The 19,764-nt window shown below is 36.2% G+C and overlaps 1 protein-coding gene across 1 annotated transcript in view; it reads right to left on the bottom strand.

The window, feature by feature from the left end:
• Positions 1-7,248, bottom strand: part of IPO7 (importin 7) — a 47,710-nt gene extending 40,462 nt beyond the window's left edge. Inside the window, exon 1 of the mRNA XM_019728877.2 lies at positions 6,980-7,248. Coding sequence (XP_019584436.1) covers positions 6,980-7,063 — 84 coding nt within the window. The 5' untranslated portion in view covers positions 7,064-7,248. The remainder of the gene's footprint in view (positions 1-6,979) is intronic.
• Between the last annotated feature and the right edge of the window lie 12,516 nt (positions 7,249-19,764).

The raw sequence follows: 19,764 nt of genomic DNA, 5'->3' as shown, positions 1-19,764 counted from the left end.
AAATTCTTCACTCCACTTAGTAGTAGTCCTTACGTGCCAGACACTACTGAGATAAAAGAGCACTATAAAGGTAGGTTGGGAAATTAATTCTAATTGGACTAACAGGTAAAATTTTGAGTAAGACCCTAAAGGACTCAAACCCACAGAAATGGGGAGAAAGGATTTTTAAAAGTATGAGTGTTATATTAAAGAGATTATTAGGAGAATAAAAGAGAATAGTCAAAGACAAAAATGAATAGGCAATTGTGACCACATCAAGATCCAGTAAGTGTGAACTTTTTTTTTGAAAGTTTTTACATATTAGATCTATGCTGTAGGTCTATAAGGTCCTGAAGTAGTATAAGGGATGTAATTCTAGGATAGATGACTACATTACAGGTGGAAAACTATTATTACAACAGGTAATAATAGGCCTGAAAACTACTCCACAGGCAGCTTCCCTACTCCCCAAAATAAAGTCTAATTTTATCAAAGAAAAAAAAAAAGAAAAATACACCTATCCACATAAACAAATTTCCCCCAACCTTACTATCCTTTTAATCTACAATCTTTCCCCACTCCTTTACTAGCATACCACACACTAACCCTGTAACTGGAAATTGCTTTCTCCAAGTTTACCAGTATTTTAAAAGCTTCGCCCCTCAAGTCTTCATTTTACTTTAAAACCCCTCATTTAGAAATGTCAACAATGCTTTCTTTTTCTAATAGTTTTCACTTATTACAAAAATAATTCATATTCAGCAGTAGAACATTTATGAAACTTAAGGAAAAAGAAAACCAAATTGCCCATAACCAACCTTCTTACTTGAAATTCATTTTATTGGCTTTGTTCTACTTTTAATGCACAATTCTCCAGTCTCCTTTTTCCTGTTTCTCAGTCCCAGAAATGCGCATGGCCCAAAGTGTAGCCTTCAGTCCACCCCACACCTCTGGATCACACTCCTTTCCTCTCAATCCACCTGCAGAAAAAAAATTACTTTTCCATTGCCACTTTCTGCCCTAAACTACAGTTCCACATTCCTTGCCTGCTAGACATTTTCTCCTGGGTGTTTACCAGCTCACCAAACCAGATTTAACCTTAAGTCACGTTTTCTCCAGTATCAGTTTCCCCTCTAGACACATATTTTCCAACATAATCACCTAATGTTGATATCTTTTAAAGTTTACTCTTTAAGAGGTAACTTTTTATTATTTCTCTCCGTTGGAATACAACCAAAGAGGAGGACTTCAATTAGCTACTACTGTGTTTCCCCGAAAATAAGCCCCAGTTAATATCGTCAGCCAGACAGACGCCTTTAGTACGTTATGATGATGTTCCAGAAGAAGATGACATGACTGTATTTGAATAAATGTAGATCGTCGTACATGAAAAAATAAAACATCCCACGAAAACACGCCTCAATGCATCTTTTGGAGCAAAAGTTAATATAAGACCCGGTCTTATTTTCAGGGAAACACGGTATACTTTACACAATTTATAAGGGAGAGGCTTAATTTAAGGGCATGTGACATCAGAGTTTACATAAAATAAATACAACCAGACAATTTCAAGATTCAAAAGAATTCTAACCTTTCTGTTTTACTAGAGAATTTGACAAAGCAAATACTTTATTTTACCTACATGGAATGAGGCATAGTGAGGTTAAGTCATCACAGTGGTAGAATCAGGACCACACTGAGGCTCTTCACTGTGTCCTCCTGTCTTTCATTAAATAGCGGCAATACGTAAATGCTTTCCAACTAAGAAGTTTTTAAAAACTTTTAAATTATAAATTACATAGCGACCAAAAGAAAAAACCCACTTTAAATCAAACTTATGTACTGCTGATAGAAATAAGAAAAATAATATATACGTCTAATATATCTGAAAAAGAAAATTGTTTTCTTACCAATATTAATATAGTGCTCTCTGTCAGATCTTTAACATGCTGTCAACTTCCTGTCTAACAGCCGAAGTATCCAGGGACTTTCCCTCTCCCAAATTCAAAACAGTATCTACTTCATGATAGTCTTAACTAAGGAATGTTACCTGCTCGGACTACAAATGGTCTTTAAAAATATACACTATATTCTCATAAATATTTTGCTGAATTTCTAGACATACCAAATTGTACTATAAACATGCTGTGATTTTGCAATTTTCTAGATCTAAGATTTTCATGAATTAAACATGTGTAAGTCCTTTATTAAACTGAAATCCAATTAATCACTTACAAATAAAATATATCACAGTAGTAATAGTAATCATCTGTGAAGATCCCAGAGGTGACTCAGGATAGTTTATGAATTTAAAAGACAAACAAATATATCAAGAACCTTATCAAAGCTAAGTTCACTTACTTTTTCAGATAAAGCACGCAAGAAAGCAGCTTTTCTGCCTTCAGAACCATTTTTTAGCACATTAAGTTAGGAACTGAGGGTTTAAAAGGCTCCTAGGTAAGCCTTTGAATTCTACTTAGGGCATTTTTCTTGGCTGCAAGTATAACAGCAAGTATTGATGCTGACATTGTATCTGCCTTAACCAAAGGCAAATATAATAGTTTCCTCATCCAAGACTTACACATGGCTCTATTATAGTTTGGACCGCATGTATTATGAGGGCCGTGTTGACTATGGAGCTCCAAAAATGCAGGAATCATGAACTTCTTCCTATCTACCTCTTGGCTCCGTGCCTAGGACAAAGATATTTGCTATTAAATGAACCAGGGTGGGAACTGTCATTCAGAATATGTATTTCAAAAAACAAAGCTTCCTGACATTACATTTAAAATTTAAGCTCAAATGCGAGCTACATGACAACCAGGACTGTCTTGAGTAGTACAGTATTGGATCCCCAGCATCAAAGATACTATTTACCACATGATAGGCACTCAAATATTTTTTAAATAACAGAAATAATTACTTGTTGAGTGTCTACTCTCAGCTAATACGCCAGGGTTAAAAAAAAAAAATCTTGATCTACAGATTTAATTCCTACTGGAGGTAAATTAAAATCAATGAAATACTTAGAGAAGAGAGCAGTCATCTAGTTCAAAAATTAAAATAGTTAAAATAAAATGCAAAGGAGAACATACAACATATTAAAAAGATGTGGGTTTAGTGAGATGATGGCATGTAAAAAAGATGTTTTGAGTTTATACAGCACCACAGGTCAGGGTGGGAAAAGATGGCATTTAAGATAGGATTCGTGAGGATAAATGTTAATTTTAGGTGATAAGAGCTTAACAGGACAGCTGAGCAGCACGAGTAAAGGTTTGTACACAGAAAGGTTTTCAATAAAGAACGCTGACAGTTAAAGCAGGAAGAGAGCACAGAGACTGATGTCTATTAACATAATCTGCCCCAAACCTTCAGAGATATTTTATCTTTATCTCACAAATGAAGAGACAAGTATTTCAGAGTTTGTGTGTGTACATATAGGAAAGGACAGTTTTTGTATACCCAAGAGCAAACAGTCTCTGGAACATAACAATTAAGGTTGAGTGAATGAATAGCAAATGTCATATATTTTATATTTTACAATAACAATACCTACTTAGTGATCTGTGTCCAAAGAATATGTACTGGTGTTCTTTCGCCATTAGTGCTGATCATTTTCCATTGAGACATACAACTACTAAGTTAGTAGACTAACACAGAAAATAAAATGTATGACATATTGGACTGGTTAATCAACTGACAGTTCAAATAATCTGGAGAGAATTTACTAGGTGCCAAACGCTTTCTGAAATTTTTTACATGCCATCATCTCACTAAACCCACATAACACAATGACATACATACTGTAACTACTTTAATTTTATATATGGGAAAATGATACGTAGAGGTTAAATAACTTTCCTAAGATCCTCCAGCTAGTTCAGAATTCAGTAGTTTTAAAAAAAGGCTAAAGTGGTTTTCAGTGATATTTCCAAGAATACTTCTACTTTTTAATGGTTTTCTCCAGGCTCTGAGGCAAAGTTTGTTAAAATTTTAACAGCAGTTCAAAAAACATTCTCAACATACTACAGAGTAAGTCAGTGGGGAATACTAAGTCAGATGTTTCTGAAAATACGCCAAAGAAATATCTTTAACAGTTTAATGAAACGTTCTTAATTTTATCTATATGTAATATAAAAAAATAAATAAATACCCCCAAAATCCTTGAGGTAGAGGTGGTATAACAGACTAAAGCCTATGTTATCTATTACAAGTAATGAAGCCTAACACGGACAAATCAAAGAATGGCAGTAATAAAAGACAAAAATTCCTGATCTCCTGAAATTCAAAATTATAGTGAGAACAGTTAAGTAAAATACGTATGATGATAAATCAATGCTATAAAGAGGAATAAACAAGCGAAGGGAGATAGGGAGTGTGGTAGTCCAGGAACTCTTTAGTGATATGGAGACAGTTGGAACAGTGACAGAAGTGAGAGAACAAGTCTGGGAGATAACTGAGTAAAAGGGGTTTCAAACAGAAGAAATAATCACTGAGGCAGGAGCACTTTTTAAAAAACTATTTGCACTATAATACTTTGATAACATTTAAAATTTTTACAGAACTGTGATTACTTCACTTAGCTGAAGAGATTCATTCAAATGTCAATGATCTTTTTCTTTTAACTAAATGAAACAAAATATAGCTTCAGTAGAGACATCATGGAATGACTGGTTCATCCTATCTTACTTAGTCAAAGAAAGAAGACCCTGCCAGATATAAAATGTTACCTTCCTATTCTTACTACAGTTAAGCTTCAAGACTTATCTGGGATCTATTTCCTAAATCAAGGTTCCATCACAGAAAGTCAAAGCAAAAATTATTCAAATGGAATCACTTCATTAGAATGAAGATTAGAGATGAGAATACTCTAACAGAAAAGTTACCTTAGGAAGATTACTTTAAAAATCTAGGTGTAATAATCAAAAGAAATTTAAAAAATATAAATAACTAACAATCACAAATGCAGACCAGATACCAAATTTCCTTTGACAGAAAAGATAAGCAGTGTTCACTATTCCAGAGTATTCCAAAACCCTAACAGCACCTTAACAGTTAAGTAAAAAATGCCCTGAGTATTATTTTATTTGTTTATCTTCCAAAAACTAGCTTGTGAAATACTTACTCCAGGTCTCCATTACAAGATGCTAGTGCATAGAACTAGACATTCAATACCTGCTGGAGGAATAAATTTTCAAATTTGCAGGAAGTATTACTTATCTTATTTTTCTACAAGGGAACCAACTCTTTCAAATAATAATTTTTAAAATTGGTAATTACCTGCAAGTATGTTTAGTCAAAACAATGTGCTATTAGAGCAAAGTCATGTGCTATTAGAGCAAAATACAATGTGCTATTAGAGCAAAGTCATTTAGTCATAACTATGACTAAATTTTTAGAGTGTCTAGGCTTATACATGCATTTAATACTTCATAAACAAAATAATGCTCACCTTAACCTATCACAAAATAAATCAAACTAATAAGTGATCCATAAGTCCCTCCATAGTTTAGTAATGGTTCAAACTGGGAACTTGTTTCAATTCACTATTTCCTATCCAAAAAAAAATCTAAGTTCCTCCCCAAAGCTACTCTGAGACCCGGTATTTGAGCATAGCTCTTGGTATAATCAAATGATGGTCTCATTTACATATAAAATAGATTTAACTTTTTATTTTAAAACAATTTTATACTTAATTTGTCTCAAGTCTGTGGGGGGTCTTAAAATATAAGTTTCTTAAGGGCAGAGCTCTCTAAAAGTTGCACTGTACATTGATGATGTTCAATTAGGAATACTCGTGCAGCTTCTAGTAAGTCAACATAAACATTTTTAAGTGATTTGCCTACCAACTAAGAGGAGCATAAAATAATTCAATTTCTATTTTAAAGGACTTCCTTTTACGTTAAAAAAAAAAATGTACCCTAAACCTCACTAAAGCTGCCAAAATCAGGAGTATGGTTACCAAAGACAATTAACTGTCATAGGAAGTTAAAGCGGTCCTTTTAAGAAACATTTAAAATGCTTACTAAAATATAAAAAGTTGCAGAAATTTATAAACAGAGAATGAAACTAAAGATAGCACAAAATACCCACATGATAAGGCTGTTTTCCAAGGGTGTTTTGAGGGTCCCTCAAAAACGTGGGAAAAAAGAAGCCACCCTCAGCTTCTTGATAGGGAGCTTGGCACGTTTCAAGGCACTCTGTCTTAGTGTCTCACTTGACAGGCACAGCAACACTGTGGCCTAATTTTATGAATGGGGAAAACTCAGCATCAAAAGGTTAAGCGACCTGCCCAAGGTCAGTAAAGAAATTAGTGTTGCAGCTCTACCTTGAAGGGTGCACTTCACCTGACACTTGCCAGTACATCGCCCTGCCTCCCGACTGAGGCATTATTAAAGAGCAGTGAATCAGACTCATGTGAGTATCTCGCACTACCCTCACCCTGCTAAATTAGAGGCGGGGGCTTGCTGCTGAAAGCTTCCCCCAGCAGCTCAGCCAGAGAGGCGAAAGTTGTGCTTCCCAGTGAAGTGACAAGCTGACAGGCGCAGCTCCCAATGGACCAGTTCTACATTCCCAAGAGCCCCTCCAAAACCCGGCAACAGAGAGACTGCTCCCGGAAACGTCTGAAAAACCTCCCAATGAGTTTCGCCCCCTCCTGGGCGCGAGGAACGAGTGAGGAATGAGCCAGAAGGCGGTCGGCTACCCGACCCAGCCATGTGTCCAGCCGGTCACGCCCGCCTCGCCTCAGCCGGCTCCTCGTGCCTCGACCGCAGCCAGAGGCCCAGCTCAGGATCCGACGCAAAGGCAGCCTGGGCCGCCGCCACCACCGCAGCAGCAGCAGTAGCAGCCTGAGGCGCCCCGGCGTGGCACTCGCCGTCAGGTCCCCGCCCCACCCCTCCAGTCGGGCCCCTCCGCGACGCCGTCCGCGTCTCTGGCCAGGCCCGGAGGGCTTGGCCTGACACAGACCGCCTGCCCGCCGCCGCCAACCCGGCGTCCTTACTTCATTGAGCTGGCGCTCGGCGGCCTCACGCAGGGCTGGGTCCATAGTGCCCCGCAGGGCCTCGATAATGGTGTTGGGGTCCATCGCAGCGCGGACTCGGTCAAACGCGGGGCTCGGGTGCTTCTGAGCCAGGTAGAGCGCCGCTCACTGCGCACATGGACCCGCCGCACTCCGCAGCGGCAACCGGCGCGAAAGGAAAGAGAAGCGCCAAGGCCCCGGATAGAACCTCTTCGCCTCGGCCTGGAGGCGGGAGATGCTACGGACACTTCCTGTCGTCGCGCCGCGGAGCACCTTGGGATATGTAGTCCACGTGTGCAGTCGGCAGCCCACGTGGCCCTGAGCTGTCTCACGCTGACAAGTCTTGCTAATGAAAAAGGAAAACCGTCAGACTCCACAGAAAGAAAATTGAAATAATCAATTGCAAATTTTCACATCATAATATACTTGTAGTGGCTATAAGGTGAATCCGATGCAATGAGTGATGCAATCCATTGCTGCTCGTTGTGTAATTGAAGGAAATCTTTTGAAAAGCAATTTGACACTGTTTATAACATAAAAATGTTTAGAATCTTTGATCCAAGTAATCCCATTTATGTGACTATCCTAAGGAAATAACAAAAGATTAAATGAGCTTTATGTTTAAAAGGTATTTATCACATAACATGTTTATTATAATAAAAAATTACGGCTTTTTATTGAGTAAAATAAATGCAGAATAAAAGCATAATCCCTATTAAAACCCACCTTCTTTAAAACAGTTAAAGAAACATTTTCAGAAAGTTAAATAACTTGCCCAAGCTCACTTAGAATGTAAGAGGTTCACCTAGCATTTCAAACCTAGGACACTTGTTTTCAAAGTTTTCATCCCACTGAATTACTTCTCTCAAGAGAAATGTCGAGCAATATGGGATTGGTTAACTCTTCACTGTGTTAACTGATTTCAAGTTTTTTCCCCAATTGTGTCAGAAATCCACACACACACACACAAAAGTTGATATTTTGACTATTATATGTATTTAATAATAACAATTTGAGCTGCTTTGTATATAAATGACATTTTTTATGCATAAAAATTTCCTATTGTTATTCATTCTTGAAAAACACAAAAATATAGAAAAATGTACATCTGCTTTCCTAAACTTCCTTTTTGGAGGTTTTCATCCACACTCAGCAGATGGAAATATTCATTCAGATATATCCAACCATCACAGTGAAAAGGCAAGTTACAAGAATCCATTCATAAATATTTCACACCATATAATATATAACACATTAATATATTTATTACTAATTAATATATAATAAAATATTTTATATCACTTAAATGTAAAATTACAAATATTATATACCTTGTAACAACATAAAAACATTTATGTAAGGATACAACTTTGTAACAGACAAAGATTGGGAAACAAGGCTGGCAAGTAAAAGTAATTGACTTTCTAGAATGTTGAGATTTTGAATAATTTCACATCTGTTATTTTTGTTATAAAGTTATGTGAACATAGTGTTAAACAGAAAACCATAGGCCCAAAATGTCATCATGAAAGCCCCATGATACCAAACCTAGATTTAATACCTGATCTAATGTTACCATCTTCCAAAAACATAATCTAATCAATCAGTTTGGTATTTCCTGATCAACACTAGTGAGGTAATCTGCCTGGGAAGGAAGTCCCTCTGCTTTCCCCTAAGAGGAAGTGTCCTTGCTTGAAATAATCCACTCTTTTAATTTCTTAGTCTCACCCTCTTTGTGCCTATAAAAAATTTCCATTTTGAACAACTCATCAGTGTCCTTCTAGTTGCTAGATGGGATGCTGCCTGATTCGTGAATGCTTAAATAAATCCAACTGGATCTTCAAATTTACTCTGTTGAATTTTGTTTTTTAACAATAGATACTTAAATGAATCATAAACCTTCAAACACAATTAGTTAAAAGATCAATTATTGTTTTTAGTTTGCAAAAGGGAGAAAGGGGAACACAGAGACCTTTTGCAAGAGTTTATTTGAGTTTATGTCAAAACTGATGACAATTGCTGGAAGCAAGATCTCAAATGCTCTGCAAGGGTTATGTCTTATGCACTTCAAGATCTTCACCTCCTACCACAGATCTTGAATGTTTACCAGGATTTCTATAAATATTTTAGTGAATAAATGAAGAAAGGAATGAATGAACTAGTGGCTGAGCCAGAACTGAAACCTCAATCTTCCTGATTCCAAAGTCAGTCCTCTTTGCTCTAGTACATATCTATTTTAGATTCCAGAATTGACTCGTACATCATGGAATTGTGACAATCACAACATAACACAATGTATGTAAGAGCACCTGACACATAAAAGGTGCCCCAAAAATGTTGATTCCCTCTCTCCCTGATTACTGGGAACTGAAAACCAGCAAGATTTGCAGATCTACAGCTAGAATGGGGCCTGTGTCTCAGCTTCAGAGAGAACAGCCCTCATAGGATACTGGACTTTATCTAGGGTGCCAGAGTTCCTTTATCTACCTCAGGACCTTGGCTTTAGGACCCTTTAGGAGCTTACCTGGCAGTGAGATTAGCACACCAAACTTATTTGTAGGTTTCTTTTTATTTTGTCAAGCTAGCAACACAGATATCACTGGAAATTTAGAGGTGAACTTCTCCAGGACAGGACCACGTCTATCTCTTTGTGGCAGACACAGAAATGAGTGTGATCAATAAATAAATGTGTGAAGATTAATGGGAAAAGCACTAAATTAGGCCAGTATAAACATAAGTAGGTAACCTTATCACACCCCTCAATTCCAGTTGCCAGTGCCACAGCCAATTTAGATAAGTCTATGCCTCCCTGGGCAAGTCTGAGGAATTCAGAAAAGTATGAAAAGTATAAACTATGGATTTTCAAAAGTGGTTTTGAACTGGGATAGGATTAGACAAAAATCAAGAAGAGATAAAGATCAATGCAGGTATGATTTGTTTAACTGATCTTATAAATGATAGCTCTATTATTCAAACAGAAAAATATCTGGCTGCAGGTAGCAGAGAGGAAATGCGGATTCAGGATACGACCATGATCGCTAGAATATAAAAGAAAGGTAAGAATTAATCTTCCCTTTACAGCCTTCCATTGCAGAATTTTGTGGGTGAACACCAATGACAAGGCCCTTGATGATAAGTACCAAAGGCATATTAAGGCCCAGACTGATCTGTCTGAGGTGACAAGATTTTTGTCAAGGTATCCCATAATCACTGAGACTGTACATCCTATTCTTACTATGTTAGGTCTATTTCAGATATCCAGAACATTTTAGATGAAAATTTTCGTAAAGCTTAGTTTTTTCAATGAAGGTAATCATTACATTTGTAACTAAATGGAATTCATTTTTACAACTTGGTAAGATTTTTACTCTAAACAATTCAAAATGTAGGGGGTAAAAAAAGACAAGGAAGCTAAGAAAGCAGCTATTGATTATGTTCCAAGGCATGTGACAACTGTGCTGCCTTGGGTATAATTGTTATCTCACTGGCCCTCATTTTTGTTGTTGTTTCCATCTGTAAAATGAGTAACTATTCCTATCCCAGCCTCCCAAAATTATTCTGAGAATCAAATGAAGTTGGAAAGTGCTTTGTAACTATAAAGTTCAATACAAAAGTTAATTGTTATAGGTTTTAACGAAAGGGATGAGGAGAAAGGAAGGTAAGAGGGTAAGGAAGGAGAGTTAAAGAAAGTGAAGAAAAAAGGAGAGAATCCATCCCAGCAGCTGTAAGTCTGCACATTCAGCAGCTTGACTCATACGTGTCTAAAGCTTAGCATATACAAGGAAAGGGAAAAGACAATCTTGTATTGAAATTGTCACAGGAAGACCATTTTATTACTGCATTCTTTTAAGTACACTGATCTACACAAAATTGAATTTTATACCCAAAACCATATAAAAATTTTAAAGATCAACCTCATCAAAGTATAATTTATATAAAATTGAATGGTTTTTCACAAATTTATACACCCATGTAACACCACCATGTAATACCACCACAATCAACATAAATATTTTCTCTATCAGCCCTTCCCTGTTAATCCTGCATGTTCAACCCCAGGCCACAGATACCCATTGATGTGTTTTCTATCACTATCAATTTGATTTGCCTTCCCTAGAGTTTCATATAAATGGAATCATTCAGCAAGTACTTTTTGTGTCTGGCTTTTTTCACTCATTATAACGTTTCTGCGATTATTTCCAGGATGTTGAGTGTAATCAGTAATACCCTCCTTTTTGCTAAATGACTGTCCATTGACTGGATATACAAAAATTATGCATTCATCTGTTGATGGACCTTTGGGTCACTTCCAGGTTTTTGCTATTGTGAATAAAGCAGATGTGTACATTTGTGTACAAATCTTTGTGTGGATATATGTTTTCATTTCTCTGATAAATAGCTAAGAATGGAATGACTGGAGTGTATTGTAGTAACTTTATAAGAAACTGACAAATCATTTCTCCAATTGGTTGTACAATTTTACATTCCCACCAGCAATTTATGGGCATTTCATTGTTCCACATCTTTACCAGCAGAGTAAATTCTCAGTCTTCTTAATTGCATCTGGTAGAGTGAATATGTGGTGGTATGTGATTCAGTAGGTCATTACTCACAATATACATTTCTCTAATGACTAATGATGTTGAGCATCTTTTCATGTGCTATTAGCCATTTGTATCATCTTTTATAAAGTGTCTGTTTCAATCTTTGGCTCATTTTAAAAATTGGGTTGCTGCCTTCCAGCCATTGAGTTGTAAGATATTCGGGGTTTAATTCTTTTCGTCATATTTCTGTATTGTGAATATCTTTTTTCAATCTGTGTTTTGCCCTTTTTGTTTTCTTAATTGATCTTCAATAAGCATTATTCTATTTTGGTAAAATCCAATTTATTTATTGTCTCTTATATAATTGTCCTTTTTCTGTTTTATAAAAGAAATCTTTCCACCCAAACATTGCATAGATTTTTTTCCTAGGAATTGTATGGTTTCAGCATTTATATTTGGTATGTGAGCTAGTTTGACTTAATTTTTCTCTATGGTGTGAGGTGAGTATTGAAGTTAATTGTTTCTGCATATGAATACCCAGGATCTGTTAGTATACTACAATCTGTTGAAAAGTTTATGCTTTGACCATTGAATTACCTTGGCCCCTTTGCTGAATATCAATTGACCAAATATATGTAGATCTATGTTTGAACTCTCTATTCTATTCCATTGATATATTATCCATCCCTATGCCGATATCACAATGTCTTGATTAATGTAGCTATCTAGTAAGTCATAAAGTCAAGTAGTATAAATCCTCCATCTTTGTTATTCCTTTTTGAAGTTACTCAAACTATTCTAGATTATTTGCATTTCCAAATACATTTGGAAAATTCAGCTTGTTTCTAGTTTAAAAAATGTCTGTTGGGATTTTCATAGTTATTTCATTTAATCAATACATTAATTTTGGTAAAATTAATACCTTAACAATATTGAGTGTTCTGATCCAGGAACATGGTATAGCTCTCCATTTATTTAGATATTTAAAAATTTTCTGCCAGCAATATTGTGAATGTATTTTCTTAATGACAGATCTTGAATGTATTTTCTTAAATGTGTCCCTAAATATTTCATATTATTTTTCATGATATTTAAAATTTTCATTTTCCAATTATTTATTGCTTGCTTGTATCTAGAAATACAATTTTTTTGACTTTGTATCTTGCAATTCTGCTAAGCTAACATTGATGTTAGTAGTTTGTTTTTCTACATTCCTTAGAATTTTTTGTGTATATACCGTGTTTCCCTGAAAATAAGACCCAGTCTTACATTAAGTTTTGCTCCAAAAGACACGTTAGGGCGTATTTTCAGGGGATGTCTTATTTTTTCATGTACAACAATCCACATTTAGTCATGTCATCTTCTTCTGGAACATCGTCATAACATATGAAATGCATCCATCTAGCTGACCATCTTAACTGGGGCTTATTTTCGGGTAGGTCTTATTTTGGGGGAAACACGGTAATCAGGTCTTCTGCATATGAAAAGTTTTACTGTTTCCCCATTGTTTAGCGATAGGTTTTTCATAGATTCTTTTTATCAAATTGAAAGTTTCCTTTTATTCCTACGTATTTTAGAGTTTTTAACATGAACAGGGTGTTGAATTCTGTCAAATATTTACTAGAGTTATTGATATCATCATATGGATTTTCTTCTTTATTCTGTTACTATGGTGAATTATACCAATTGATTTTCACATGTTGCTTTCCTAGGATAAACCTCACTTGGTCATGGTGTATTACCATTTTCACATGTTGATGGATTCAATATGCATAGCTAAATTTTTTGAGGATATTTGTATCTATCTTCATGAGGGACATAGGTCAGTAGATTCCTTTTCCTAAATAGGTTTACCTGGTTTTAGTGTTGGGGTAATGTTAGCCTCATAAAATTTGCTCTTTCCTCTTTTGTTTTCTGAAAGAATTTCTGTAGGACTGGTATTATTTCTTCCTTCAATATTTGGTAGAATTCAACAGTGAAACCATCTGAGCCTTGGAGATTTCTTTTTGGAAAGATTTTGAATTGTAAATTTCAGTTTTAATAGATATAGGACTATTTAGGTTTTCTAGTTTTTCTTAGGTCAATTTCAACAATTTTTGTCTATCGAGTGATTTGTCCATTTCACCTAAGTTGTCAAATTTATTAGCATAAAGTTATTCATAATATCCACATATTACTCTTTTACTGTCTTTTTGAAGTTTCTTTGCCGTATCTATAGTGATATCCCTCCTTTCATTCCTGGTATTAGTAATTTCTGTCACATTTTACTACTTCTTACCAGGTCTGGTAATTTTTTATTGAATACTGTGTATTGTGAATTTTATGTCACTGAGAGAGTGAATTTTCTTGTCTTTCCTTAGTGAATGTTATATTTTTGTCCTGGTGGGCAATTAAGTTATTTACGGTTCAGTTTGACACAAGTCTTGTTCATAAAATTTTTAAGGGTACATCAAAGTTAGCACTTATTACAGGGCTACTTCACAGTACAACTAAGGTGTGGCCTTTTGGGATTTCTATTCATGTCCCAAGTGATCAATATGGCCTCTATAATCTAGCTGGTGGGAACTCTAGGGTCCCAAACCTATGAGAACTCTAGGGACTGTGCAACTCAGAGCTTTCTGGTTATTTTTTGCCCAATCTTTTAAGTTTCACATCCTATATATGTACATCCTAATATTCAGGAAAGGCACAGGGGCACTTTTTGTGGATTTCTTGTGCTATTTTTCTCCTTTCAAAACGCTACTCTGCTATCTCCATCTACTTTGGCCTCCCTATATGCCCTAATCTATGTCTCCTTGACTTAGTGAGACCACAAATCTTCCTGTGAACCCCTCCCTGCCCTATTGTTCAAATTGTGCCTTTGGACACAAAACTGGGGAAACAATTGGACTTACCTCATTTGTTTTCTTTCTCTCAGGGAACACAATCTTAATGTTTCTTCTTTGAAGTCTGAAAACAGTTGTTTCATATATTTTGTTCAGTTTCTAGTTGTTTACAACAGGAGGTGTTCACTGTTAGTCCACCATGGTTGGAAGCAGAAGACTCTGCAATTTTTAAAAAATTAGTTTCAGGTGTACAAAACAATAGACTCTCTGCAATTTTTAGCTACTATGAACAGGTGGATACTCTTTCTCATCTAAAGTTTTCAGAGTAGCCATGAGGATCAAAAGAAAAGTCACACATCAGGATTATTCTTTTAACTCACAATGGAAAAGTTTCCTTTTATTTGCCCACTCATAATGTAGGAGAGATATGCTACTTATTTTATCCTTTAATATGCAGGACATGTTTAACAGTCCTTTAATATTCAGAGTTAGCACAACAGGCAGATTGAAAGGGAGGAAAAAGTCAGAATACATGTGAGGTAGCTTTGGCTGCAATATCCAGAAAACTACCCTCAGGTCAGATTACCCCATTTCCCAGGAAGGAGGTCTATGTTTGGGTATTTGGTAGCCTTCATTTTCTAGGAAGGCAATCTAATTGAGAGCTAACTCAGAAGCACCTAGCTTTTAGCTGGGAAAAATTATTCTAGTCAGCCACAGACCCTCAATACCATTATGGTTTAGTAAAAGGTGCGTTAGCCTCGAAGTCAAACAGACGTGAGTAGAATCTTGACTCTACAACTTACTAGCTTTGATATGACTGAGGGCCTCCATTTTTCCTTCTGTAAAATAGGAACAACAGCAATTTTATCATTAAGTTGGTGCAAGATCATATATATCAAGTGATTAGCAAAAGCCCTGCATGCATAATACACAGAGTACAGATAACTCAACAAATGGTAATTTGAACAGACATCTCACCAAAGAAGATATACAGATGGCAAATAAACATATGAAAAGATGCTCCACATCATGTGTTATTAAGGAATTGCAAATTTACACAACAATAAGATACCACTATATGCCTATTAAAATGGCCAAAATTCAAAACAGTCACAACACCAAGTGTTGGCAAGAATGTGAAGCAAAATGAACTCTCATTCATTGCTGATGAGAATGCAAAATGGTACAGCTACTTTGGAAGACAGTTTTACGGTTTCTTACAAAACTAAACATACCCTTAACATACAATCCAGCAATCCTTGCATTTACTCAAATGAGTTGAAAACTTATGTCCATACAAAAATCTGTACATGAATGTTTACTGTAGCTTTATTCATAATTGGCAAAACTTGGAAGTAACCAAGGTGTTTTTCAATAAGTAAATGGATAAACAAACCATTTGGTACATCTATACAATGGAATATCACTCAGCAATAAAAGGAAATGAGCTATCAAACCACAAAAAGACATAGAGGAACCTTAAATACATATTGCTAAGTGAAAGAAACCATTATGAAAAGATGACATACTAGATGTTTCTAACTACATTGATATTCTGGATGTGGGGACAGAGCCAGGAGTGCAGTTTCCAGGCTCTCAGCCTCACGTGGAAAGGTGCTGGCTCAGGTAGTAAATGGCCATCAACTGTGATTGGATGGCCACCAGCTGTGGCTAGTTGGCTGTCAGCTGTAACCAGTGAGCCACTGGCCACTAATATAACTGCTGTGGCTACGCTAGCAGAAAATGGGGGCTAGCAAGAAGATGGTGGCTGGCAAGCGCAGATTGCAGTTAGCACGGCGGATTGCAGTTAGTAAGGGGTCGGTTGGCAGGCAGAAAAGCAGACAGCAGGTCACACATCGTGTGACTCCAGCCTCTAGTGAGTCTATAGTGGTATGACTCCCCTAGCTATGGCTCCGTGGGTGTTCCTTTTTGGCCTAGCCACATCCTGCGTTCTTATGTGGGGAGCGGGACCAGAGACCCTGCAGGCCACCCCGCATGACACTGGAAAAGGCAAAACTATGAGAAAAGTGAAAAGATGAGTGGTTGTCAGGGGCTCATGGGAGGGAAATAGGAAAAAATAGGTGGAGCACAGGGGATTTTTAGGTGATGAAACTGTTCCATATGAAACTATAATAGTAAACATATGTCATTATACATTTGTCAAAACACAGAATGTACAACACAGAGAGTAAACCTTAATATAAACTATGGACTTCAGTTAATAACGTATCAATATCAGCTCATCAATGATAACAAATGTACCACATTAATGCAAGATGTGAATGATAGGGGAAACTGTGAGGAGAGGAGTGAAGCGGTATATGGGAACTTTCTGTATTTTCTGCTCACTTTTTCTATAAACCTAAAACTGCTCTAAAAAATAAAGTCAATTTAAAAATCAATAGTGGCAAAATGATAATATTATAAAAGTGGAGAACAGATTAGGAGTTATCAAGGGTTAGAGGAGGTGGTGGAGAAGAAGTGGTGTGACTGTAAAGGGGTTAGCACAAGGAAGATGTGGCAATGGAATAGCTGTGTATCTTGATTGCAGTAGTGGTCACACAAATCTACACATTCGATAATAAGACATAGAACTATTACACACACATTGTACCAATGTCAATTTCCTGATTTTTATATTGTACTAACATAAGATGTAATAGGAAAACTGGGTAAAGAGTACACAGGATTTCTCTGTATTATCTTTGCAACTTCCTGTGAATTTATAATTGCGTAATAATGAAAAGTTTTTAAAATAATAAATATTGTAACCAAGAGGAGTCCAAGTAGACGTAAAAGTTAAATGTCATGTAATATTCTGGATGGGCTCCTAGAAAATAAAAAGAATGTTAAGGAAAAACAGGACACCTGAATAAAGTATAGACTTTAGTTAATAATAATGTATCAGTAGCAGTTCATTAATTGTTACAAATGTATCACTCTAATATAGGATGTTAAATAGGGGAAACTGGATGTAGGGTATAAGGGAACTCTCTGCACTAACTTAGCAATAATTTTGAAATCTAAAGCTATTCTAAGATTAAAAGTTTATTTAAAAATAATAAATAAATAAATCGGGGCAGCCAGTTAGCTCAGTTGGTTAGAGCACGGCGCTCTTAACAACGAGATTGCTGGTTCAGTCTCCACATGGGCCACTGTGAGCTGCGCCCTCCACAACTAGATTGAAACAACTAATTGACTAGGATCTGATGGGTCCTGGAAAAACACACTTAAAATAAATAAAAGTTAAAAATAAATAAATAGCGGCATGTTAATAAGATACATCAATCCAAGTATGTAAGGATTTATATCCAGAATATGTAAACATTCCTATATATCAGTAAACAAATAAACAGACAACTCAATTTAAAAATGCCCAAAAGACTTAAATAAGCATCTCATCAAAGACAAAAACAAAATGGACAATAGGGCCAGCCCGGTGGCTCAGCATGCTCCTAACTCCGAAGGCTGCCGGTTCGATTCCCACATGGGCCAGTGGGCTCTCAACCACAAGGTTGCCAGTTCAATTCCTCGAGTCCCGCAAAGGATGGTGGACAGCACCCCCTGCAACTAAAGATTGAACAGGGCACCTTGAGCTGAGCTGCCACTGAACTCCCAGATGGCTCAGTTGGTTGGAGCACGTTCTCTCAACCACAAAGTTGCCGGTTCAACTCCCGCAAGGGATGGTGGGCTGCGCCCCCTGCAACTAGCAACAGCAACTGGACCGGGAGCTGAGCTGCACCCTCCACAACTAAGACTGAAAGGACAACTTGAAGCTGAACGCCACTCTTTACAACTAAGATTGAAAGGACAACAACGTGACTTGGAAAAAAAAAAGTCCTGGAATTACACACTGTTCCCCAATAAAGTCCTGTTCCCCTTCCCCAATAAAATCTTTTTTTAAAAAAAAGGACAATAAACACATGAAAACATGTTCGGTGTCATTAGTCATCAAGAAATGCAAATTAAAACCACCATAAGGTAGCATTACTCATCCAAAGAATATCTAAAATTTAAATAATTAACAATACAAAGTATTGGTTAAGATGTGGACCAACTAGAACTCTCATGAAATGCAGGTGGAGTGTAACTTGGTACAATAACTTTGGAAAAATGTTTGGCAGTGCCAACAAAAACTAGTCATACATATGACCCTGGATATACACCCAGGGTCATACGTAACACTAAGAAATTTGTGTTTATGTTCATCAAAAGACATGTACAAGAACGTTTATAGCAGCTTTCTTTGTAATTGCTCAAAACTGGAAATGACCCAAATATCTATTATTAGAATAGATAAATAAATTCATACAATGGACTACTACACTGTGATGAAAAAGGACAAACTGTTGATACACACACAACATAGATGAATCTCCCTGGCAATGTTGAAAGAAGTCACAATAACAATACATATTGTATGACATCACTTATATTAAATTTAAAAACAGACAAAATGAATCAATGGTTGTAGAAGTCAGAATAGTAGTTACCCCTGGAGGGGTTACTGATAGGGAGAGGGCACAAGGAACCTTCTCAGATGATGGAAATGTTCTATGTATTTGTTTGGATAGTGGTTATAACAATTACATACACATGCAAAAATTATCTAGCTTTTCACTTAAGATTTCCCCACTCTATTATATACTTGTATGTTACACCTCAGTAAAAATTTTTAAAGAAACAAATATGTCAACCCTAAACAACTAGAAATGATAATAGAAAATAAGATATAATCACAATAACACCATATTAACATACCATAAAGCCATAGTAATTAAAAGCATGCACACATGTCACTGACTTAGAAACAAATAGGGAAATGGAACAGAACCATAAGCTGAACCCTTATATAAACAGGAATTTTATATATGACAAAGGTGACACCCTAAAGTAATGGGAAAAGTACAGGTTATATAGTGGGTGATTTTGGAAAAACTGGCTTTTTATAAGTAGGGAAATAAAACTTGATGGCTACCTCACACCATACACACAAGTGGATCCCAGATAGACTAAAGACATAATTTTGAAAAGAACAACTATGAAGAATAAGAGTGAGAGGTTTTTTTCTTTACTTAGAGGAAGGGAAAGGCTTTTAAAACTCAAAACCAAAAATGTGCCTATGTGAAAATAAGGATTTCTATCCAATAAAAGATACCATAGATAAAGTTAATAGTCACAGACTCTATAAAGATATTATATTTACATCTAAAACCCACAGAGGATTATTATCAAGTATATATGTGGAATTCCTGCAAATCAGTACAAACAAGACCCAAAGAAAAAATGGAAATATGTTATTAAAATGCAGTTCATAGAAGGGGAAGCTTGAATTGCTAAATGGGACATGAAGAAATGCTCCAGGGCATGGGTAATTAGTGAAACATAAAACAATGAA

This window comes from Rhinolophus sinicus, linkage group LG06 (genome assembly GCF_036562045.2).
Source record: "Rhinolophus sinicus isolate RSC01 linkage group LG06, ASM3656204v1, whole genome shotgun sequence".
NCBI classification, from domain to species: domain Eukaryota; kingdom Metazoa; phylum Chordata; class Mammalia; order Chiroptera; family Rhinolophidae; genus Rhinolophus; species Rhinolophus sinicus.
This window is presented reverse-complemented; position numbering and strand designations above follow the sequence as displayed.